The following is a 9,733-nucleotide window of genomic DNA, read 5'->3' as shown; positions in this document are numbered from 1 at the left end:
TATTTATGTTTTCTAGACTTCCTCTTTTAAAGAAATGTTAAAATGCTATATAAACCCTACTGTTCTTAAAAACTCCCAGAATGTATTTCATTTCTACGAATTTATGATCAAATTTTATAAAATGCTTTTATTGTTAATTTTGCAGCAATCGACACAACTAAGATCAATTTACTACAATGCATTGTGGATAACGATCAAATAATACATCAAGTTTATATTTTCAAATTTTCAGAGACAAGGGAAGTAATTTTTAAATTGTTGCAACCTGATCAAATTCTTCCATAACCCTAGATTTTCAATTATATGCCAACTTATTCCTTATTTCAACAAAATCGCTTGAAATCTAAACCGTTAGCATTTTCATTATTCCGGATGGTGCTCCCAACTTTCAGAATTTGCTGAGTTTTCAATAAATCTTTGTGGTACGTTTCTTTTATATTTATTTTAGTTACCTTTTATCCATATACCGACAATTCTGTAAGGTTTGGGAAACATATTTGCAACAACCCGAGACTTAAAATCTTGTTTTTGTTTCAACTGAAAAGAGAAATACCACAAAACATTTCATTGGATAAACTGATGGCGTATCTTACAATTGACTTAAATATGTCAAAGCTTATCATGTGAAGCCAAATAAAACAGCCATATAACAGATAATGTTATTGGATTCTTTTGTCGTATCAAAATGATAATGGGTTTAACACAGGAATAATATATAGCAATAACAGAGTTGAATGGGTTTATTTCAGTAGAAAGACTGACCTACAATAATCTGAATTGCGATCTTATTTGGGTTTAGAAAAGGTATTCTGGCAACAGTGTAGTTGTAACAGAGAACGCCATGATATTAGTATTGTCTGCATGCCAGGATGGTAAAAATCTCAATTACCACCATTGTCTGAATTGTTCTTCTTACTAACTCGAAAGGTGATACAGATGGCTGGGAAAGGGTTTTTTATGGAATGATAATCAAAATTGATATGGCACAGTATGTTTTGAACCTGAACCTGATCTTGGCAATAGATTTTTCAAATACATCCCCATCCCCACACTTACTTGATGTATCTAATGTAACCATTATCTGTTTTTCAGCTGATCATCACGATATACAGCGACAGAGTGGAGAAATCAGTCTTTAATTTTACTCAGTATCGATTCAGAGGTTTACTGTCGGTCAACAAGTATATATAACATTTTGCCACTGAACTTATAGTAACGTTTCAAATAAAACATGTTTAAAATGTGGCAAAAAGTGTTGCAAAACTTCAGACTACGCCTTAGTCCTTTTGAGAACGTGGCATTTATTTTCTTGAGAATCTAACCTTATGCAATGTTTTGAAGCGGATTGTGACGGATTAAAATTTGTCATGATTGTGTAGAGTTTCCAAACAAAAATCTACGTTACTGGTTCTCACATGTCGTGTATAACAAAGATTCATCAATTCATCATTGTTAGTGACAATGTGCGTTGTGAAATTATGCTGTGTCCTACTGTGATGTTTAAGAAATGTATGTCAATAACAAAAACGTGAAGAAATGATAAGACAAACACATGTGACGTGAAGAAGTGGTAAGTCAAACACATATTACGTAAATCAGTGATAGGTCTAATGCATGTGACGTGAAGAAGTGATAAGTCAAACACATGTGACGTGGCATTTGGGAATGATATTGATATGATACACATATAATGGATAGGCATACATCAAATTTAATTAGTGTGTGACAGAAAGGTCGACTCTATGCCTACCAAAAGTGATTGTCCATGGTGTACAGCGACGGCAAAGAGTACATGGATCAATTCATGTCAAACATAATATGTGAGAATCACAACAGATATTATCTGTTGTGATTCTGTCAGTAGACGGTAGACCATTGGATGGACCAATCAAATAACAAGGAAGAACTTTTTTAAGGAATGATTTATGCTTGAAACAATGAATATATCAAATGCACAATTTCTAAGTGATGTGGAGATTTTAGACAAAATGAATAATGATAAGGCCAAACTTTTCATTCCAGTCTTCCTATATACTATTATTTTGCTCGTGATCGGAGTAATAGGCAATCCTTTGGCTATTTACATCTATGGTTGGAGATGGGAGCTTACAACGACACGGAATTTTCTTTTATGTTTATCAATAATAGATTTTATCAACTGTCTAACAACGATACCAATTGAAATTGTGATAATTTTAAAATCTTATTTTTTCGACAGCGGTCACCTTTGTAAAATGAGTCGTTTTACAACGTACGTTATGAACAATACAACCCCGATGATTTTAGTCTTTATCGCCGCTGATAGATATATCAGAATTTGTCGTAAGCGTGCAAAGAGAATCGAACCACGCACTGCGTTTTACGCTTGTGGTATGGCAGTTGTTATTGGTATATCAGTTTCCTGGCCATCATTGATATTGTATGGTCGACGAGAAATAATGATTCCACTTCCGGGAAGAAACGTGACAGGAGTTATGTGCCTTGTTGAAAGTCGGTTTAAAGGGACGGTGTATCCGTTTATATTCTTTGTATATTTGTGGGTTGGCGTAACAGTGATAGGTTGTATAATAGTCGTAATGTATACATTTATAGGCAAGGAGGTGTATCGTAGAAAACGGATGAAAAAGGCAAAAATGAAACTTGTGGAAGACACTTTAAAACGCTTACAAGCGAAACGTAGGAGTATGAGCAATACATCTGCATTAACTAGTGGTCCCGATAGATCAGGTGAAGATTTATGCCCTGTAGCCATCAAGTGTGCACCTAATATAAAGCCTGGCCGATCTACTTTGATGCTGTTTGCTATAGCTGTAGTGTATTTATTGAGTTTTTTACCGTTTTTAATAGTAATCACAGTGCGAACTATATGTGGTGAAAATTTCTATAAAAACCTAACCAAGACAGAAGAAGTGATAGTTAATATTTTTATCCGTTCTTATTTATTTAATAATTGTTTTAATCCGGTTGTTTATGGGATGTGTAATATACAGTTTCGGCGTGAAGTTAGATATATATATTACAGAATGACTAAGAGATCGGAAGATGTGGCCTTTCCTCGAACAACCAGTGTTAACATCAACCCTAATTATTAATAATTACAAATTTATACAGATAGTGGATCATGTAAAAATACGCCTTATTTAATAGCCCTATCGAATTACTTTTCACAATAAGAGCTCTGTCTTTCGCTGATCGTGTTATTCAACCTTTAGTTGAAACCTTCGTCCTATGAAATTTCAAGCTGACGCCGTCTTGAGAATTGTTTTACTTTTATTTCCAAGCTTTTGAAGCAAGTCTACAATTTTTTCTTAAATTTTGCACAAAAGTTACCTCCCTTGGAATGTACAATTTGTCTATTAAAATATAGTAACATCTAATGATGTTGTGGGGTTTTTCTTGAATACAAGCACATGGACAGTATTATACAAATTTATGACTGACTATGATATATTATAATATGGTAATTGTAGAATATTGTAGACTTCTAATATTGAGCTCTATGGCCTATTCAATTATATCTCAGGTTGATTTATATTGTTGAGATTTGTGAATTTATGATAAAAATATCCACCACTGACTGCAATGTGAATATTATATGGAATTTGGTTGACAACCGACATATAAATATCAAACGCGTAAACATAATCTCTACTCTCAACACATTCTATACGCATGCAGTTTCGTCTTGCATAATGTCGTTTTGTAGACACTGTATTGTATTGTTTGGAACAGTTCGGTTAGGATAAAGTCATTTTGATTTTATATTTGAACACAAATTCTAAGGTTGCTTCTATAGTCTGTTTTCGGGATTTTGTCAATTTTGATTGACTGAGATAGATAGAAGTTGTTACCTTAAAATTGATACAAAGTTTCAAACTGTATACTACATCTGGTTAATTCTAACAATATTATTTACAATTCTGTAATTAGAACGATAGAGACCAGTAACGAATGAAGTGCTTTCAACACTTAACACATTTTTGTCGAATCAGATATTTAACATGTCGTTTTCATAACTTCGACTTAATTTTTTTTGCTGCAATTAAGTTAAATATGAAATTAGCTGATATTCATACCTCCGTTAACAAGTGTGAATTGTACATAATTTGAGGATTAAATATCTCTATAATTTGCTCCGATGTTATTTGATAAGTGAAGAGAAATATTTAAAATCGATCAATAAAAAGCTTGTCTCATTGCACACTGCAAAGTGTTTCGTTTATTTATGGCAGTTTCCTTGAAGTTTTTCAGCTGCATTCGTCATTGTTAAGCCTTTAAATGCCACGAGTAGCTGCAATTAGATTCCATCAATCGCTTTTAACTACCATTTGGTGGACAGTTTTTCCCTTTTTTTTGTGTTTCCCTGCAGAAATATAATTACGAATGGAATATGAACGGTTTCAATGATGACCTTGTATAATGCACAATATGGTATATAACAACCAATATTCATTTACGATATCGCAAGTAATTAAAACGGAAATAGGCAATATTCTTTCAGACTTCTTGCCGGAAATAAGTTCATTATAAACGGAAGATTGCACTATAGTGATATTCTCTATGGTGTGTACAATACGACGCCTTATCATCGTGGAACTGTTACATCCACTTAAATTAATCTAGGGAGTCAATCTGTATCGTAATAGATGGTTGCGATGAAATTTTCAGCTTTGTAACACTAGAGATATCAGATAACAATGAAATTGTTGATAAAGATACTGGATACATTCGACTGAATGGTTTTATGTCCTGGACACAGGATAATTGGAATAGACTCCGATAGGAAAAATCTCGCTTATATCTACACCCAAGTATTAAAGTTCCAGATAGGAAAATTATTAACTCACAAAAATTGTGATTAACTTATATCGTATTCGTATAATATAGTTATAGCTTTTAATAATTCGAGTTATTGTGAATATAAATGATCCTTTTCTGTCATAAAATTTATTACCACAGACATCAGTACATTCTGGTACTATTCCGTTAATGTAGAAGCCCTACCAGAACATTCCGTGTTCTGTAGCAGATTGGTACAATGTCGATATAAGCCTGATCGGCAGTATAGTTATATAAATCGAATATTTCTATATCGCTCTACATGTCTCTATTGAATAGTGAAAATAATTTGTTATTAAAAACCGAATTATATTGATCATTGATTATAAGTCTCACATAGGTTTTCGTAAAGATATTTGATATCAGCCAGTTTTGGCGCTGAGAATATTTGTGAAATAGTTCGCTGTTTACTTTTCCCCCATATATTCTCAAATATAAGCAAGTACCAATTATCCATTCTCTAAAGAATAATAAATAAAACTATAATCACTATAACGATCGACACTTTATTACATATTCTACACCTTCGTAACACCTGATGAATATTCATATTATAGCATCAAATATAACTTTAATTTGTTGAGGTTGAGGGGTTGGTGTGTGTCATGCTTACGCTTTGGGATCCGCGGTGGTTCCGAGAGTTAGACACTTGCCAGCTAACATGACCGGTACCATTTTTTTTCAATCCCTTTTCGTGATGCTTGTCGGAGAGGCTGGTAAGACAGGCATGGAAAAGCATCTTCGGATGGGACAATAAATTACATTGTTATAATAAAAAGTACCCTGACTACATAAACCTTATTAACAAGTCAAATTCGTTCTATTGAGTCTTACCTAGTATATTACTCTATTCATCACTTACTCATGGCAAACTGCTAGTCTATCCCTTACCATCGCATGTTTATCTTCGCAAGATATTCCAGTTCCTTATATTAGCCTCCATCGACCATGGTCGCTGAGGGTCCATGCTGACTGTCGAGACTTCGATGAGCAAAACTTCCAACAAACATATTTCATTTCATTCTTCTTTCTTTCTCCGATTCTCAAAGTTAATCTTTGTTCAAATTCGGTGGGTTCGTTTTGCCGCATTGCCCAACTTGCCGCATCGTGTCCAACTGCACAAAAACGACTTGTAAAACGAAACTAATGGTTTATGTAAAATCCTGAATGGCCATTTTTTTCACATGAAACGAAATATTTCAATCTGTTGTCCCGCATCGATTTTCTTTTTATTTATTATTTGGACCTGTTATAGGGAAATCGAAACTATAGTTTCAAGACTTTCGTACAATGCCTTTTTACAGAGGCATACTTTTCGCTATTATGGTGACAATACTGAGTTTTTAAAATATAACCTCACCGATGACGGTTTTAGATTCCGCAATACTTATTTTCCTGTGGATCCATCCGATGTCTGAACTGTCATTTTTTCTAAACAATCGCAGGTTGGTCTATTTTTGTCTCCAACTGCCACCAGGACATTCTGGGACTTATCTGGCTTGGGGGTTGAGCCACTGTCGAGAATTCTAAACTTCTCCTCGCTTGATAATTCAGAACATTTTTACTTTCAGACATTTCAGTGGCCATTTTTTCTAGCACGTGGGTGGCGTTATAGGCACGCAGTAGAGGGACATAACTCTTGCAAGTTATGACCAATATTATATTTATTGTTCGTTTTATGGATTTATGTATTTTGTATTACGGTTCTGATTGTTTGTGTGGTAGCCGCGGTGGCTCAGTGAGTTAGACGCTTGCTCGCTAACCTGAAGGTCCTGCAGAAAAGTAGGACGTAAAACTCCATTCATTTCATTTCATTTTTAACCTGAAGGTCCAGGGTTCAATCCCGGCATAGGTCGAGATAATACCTTCGGGTATTTCAACCCGGTTTCCCCCTGTCAGTGATGCAGGTTAGAGGGGCTGACATGGAAAAAGCGTCTAGTCGTTCGGATGGGACAATCAACCGAGGCTACAGGCTGTGCACGTTAAAGATCCCTCGACAGTTGGAAATCGAAAAAGAGCAGGCTAATGCCGCTGTCCTGGTAAAATTTCCCTCAACGCACCCTGCATGGTGTTGCCCGTCTTCATTATCCCACATGGTGCAGAAAAGTAAGTAAAAAAGTAAAAATCCATTCATTTCATTTCATTTTCTGATCGTTTGTACTTGGTATTTATTTTATTCCAGATTTTACCATTTTTTAACTATAGTTTCGATTTCCCTAACAGGTCCAAATTATAAATAAAACAGATTAAAATATTCCGTTTCATGTGAAAAAACTGGCCATTCCGCATTTTATCAGAAACATTTAGTTTCGTTTTACAAGTCGTTTTTGTGCAGTTGGGCACGATGCGGCATGTTGGGCAATGCGGCAAAACGAACACACCGGTTCAAATTATGTATTTATAGTCTTTGTTTGTAGACGGACAGAATCCCTGGTGATGACGACCCCTGTCACTAATTAATAGTGGTATATATTAAACTATTTTATAATAATATTCATTTATACATTCTTTATTTTTGTAAATTTTAAATTGGTGAGGGATTAGCATAAGCCTCGGCTTGTTTTCGTAACCTTACTTATATTTGTAAACATATTATGTACAATGAATAAAATATCGTTTAAAAAAAAAAGTCAAATGATCCTTTGAATATATATAATGTACGTATGGAAATGGTTATAATAACACATAAAACGAATCAAAGAGATCAACATCTAACAGAAACTAAATGATGTTTGAGATCAATCAAGATGTAAACACATAATGAACATATAATGTTCGAACGATATAGTTGCTGAGGAATTAACGTCTACATTGAGTTATGACGCATCCGATTGGTATATTCAATTACAGTAACTTCAAAACCAAACCGAAAATGAAACATGTACTGAAGAGGTATAGAGTTCTATATGTCTTCTCGGTAACTGTTTTGAGTTTCAATAATCAGTGCACCGTTTACAAATACCTAAGCGCTGTGTAATAATATAACACATTTAATGTTCTAATGGCCATCTATATATTCATTCTAGTTTGAATGCATCCTTTGAAGGCTCTCCAATTCATTTCCACTATCTAACAAGAATTTGACATTAGGATTCCGTTCTTAATAACGCCGAAGAGAGCCAGCCCCAGCAAAGGCCCCTTTTTCGACCCAAGCGCCTGCCTGTGTTGACGAACTTTTATATACAACAACGTGTCTACGTATTGCTATTAAGTTTGGTTCATTGTTCACTCTTGTCATGTAAACTACTACCACCAACTTTACTTGAACCTCCTGATTTCTCTTTCTTTTTAAAGCAGCACGTGAATACCTTCTTTACCTCCTTCCTAAATTGAGAATTACACAAACCATACACTATAGGATTGGCACAATTGTTAATTAGGTACGACCGGACAAATATATTTACCAGAATCTCTCTATGTGGTGAAAGTTGTTGATAAAAATCTTCCCCAATGGCTGTTCGTATAGTCACGACAATCAAAAAGGGTAGAAAACTCAAAACATACATCACAGTAATGGCAAATAACATAACCGTAGATCTCCCACCTCGAATCTTAGACTTGCTGAATACGGCATTAGCTATTGATTTACCCCGCGGAAAGGTAAAGCGTTTATTTCCTACAGATGGTGTTGTTGAAAGGGGAGAGTTCGCTGAAGTTGGGTTAGGTGACATTGGTGGAGTGGCAGAACCAGTAGACGATTTATCCGCATTCTCTGCACATTCTCTATTCAACATTGCTTGGGCTCGTGTCTGGAGTGTCGGCGTTGTGGGTAGAAAGACCTCGCGCTCTGTACTAGCGGAAGCATTCCGATATTTTTTCATGATAGCTTCTGTTGACTGATTTCTCTCGCGTCTCAGTCGTTTTCGTTTTAAGATTTCCCTTCCTATCAGAATATACATTGTAATAATGATAGTCGATGTCACGGTCACTCCAACCCATAAATATATAAAGAAGGCAAAAGGATAAGGCGTATGAATATACTCATTTTCTACAAGACACATCACACCGCGCACGATTCTTCCACCATGCCATGGTAAAGGAACTTCCTCTCTGCCGTACAGAACCAATCCTGGCCACGACACAGCAACACCGATTAACATGGCTACGCCACAACTAATTATAGCACCGAATGGAGACATGGGTTGTTTGTGAGGTCGACAAATACGGATGTAACGATCTACGGCTACGACTACCAGTATAAAAGACGTCGTGTTGTTCATGACGTACGTTACAAACCGCGACATTCGGCACACATGCGCATTGTCGAAGAAATAAAAATTTGACATAACAGCAACCTCTGTGGGCATAGTTATCAAACAATTCACTAAATCCACAACAGCTATGCATAAAAGGAAATTTCTTGTTGTTGTCTTCTGCCATCGCCAACCATAGATATAGATAGCTATTGGATTTCCCAATAAACCAATGACCATCAGAATAATAGTGTACGCTATAGCCGGTGTTAACAAGACAGTTTTCTTCCCATTGAGCCAATGTATAATATCCATATCACTAAGGTGATCATAACTAGTGTTGCCAGAAGAGTTCATCTTGAATTCTGGATTAAATTGCTACTTTCTGAAAAGATGTAAAATAATGTACGATTAAAATTAATTGATTTTTTTTTATTCCTTTAACACGGTATGGCGTCTCAAATGAATATCTTAAGTTCAATTGCCAATTTCAACTCTAGATAGTTCAAAAGTTATCTTGTTCCGTAAATCAAAACCGAAATATGTGATTAATACGAATGATCATGAATTATCCAGCACTGATAAAAAAAAATACTAATTGTAGTGCCAACTGCAATGTGCTACGAGATTGTATTCGCAACGTTCGAGTAGAAAATAAAATAAATAGGTTACTATAATAGGTTACTATCTGAGAAAAGTTG

General features: G+C 35.2%; 2 protein-coding genes across 2 annotated transcripts; one reads left to right on the top strand and one right to left on the bottom strand.

Annotated features, from left to right (window-relative positions):
• Positions 1-2,234: 2,234 nt before the first annotated feature.
• Positions 2,235-3,092, top strand: LOTGIDRAFT_174195 (hypothetical protein; the record flags this gene model as incomplete). Its single annotated transcript, XM_009052521.1, has 1 exon — positions 2,235-3,092. The coding sequence occupies one exon, from the start codon at positions 2,235-2,237 to the stop codon at positions 3,090-3,092; it is 858 nt and encodes a 285-aa protein (XP_009050769.1).
• A 3,433-nt stretch (positions 3,093-6,525) lies between these two features.
• On the bottom strand, positions 6,526-9,418 carry LOTGIDRAFT_239028 (hypothetical protein). The gene is made up of 2 exons (XM_009052520.1): positions 7,048-9,418; positions 6,526-6,912 (listed from the first exon to the last, which is right to left on the bottom strand). Exon 1 carries the CDS (start codon positions 9,387-9,389, stop codon positions 8,058-8,060), a length of 1,332 nt encoding a protein of 443 aa, XP_009050768.1. The 5' UTR covers positions 9,390-9,418; the 3' UTR covers positions 6,526-6,912; positions 7,048-8,057.
• Between the last annotated feature and the right edge of the window lie 315 nt (positions 9,419-9,733).

Source organism: Lottia gigantea (assembly GCF_000327385.1).
Source record: "Lottia gigantea unplaced genomic scaffold LOTGIsca_185, whole genome shotgun sequence".
Classification (NCBI taxonomy): domain Eukaryota; kingdom Metazoa; phylum Mollusca; class Gastropoda; family Lottiidae; genus Lottia; species Lottia gigantea.
This window is presented reverse-complemented; position numbering and strand designations above follow the sequence as displayed.

Excerpts from the sequence above, each read along its gene's own strand:
- LOTGIDRAFT_239028 (XM_009052520.1), bottom strand. The coding sequence starts at position 9,389 with ATGAACTCTTCTGGCAACACTAGTTATGATCACCTTAGTGATATGGAT.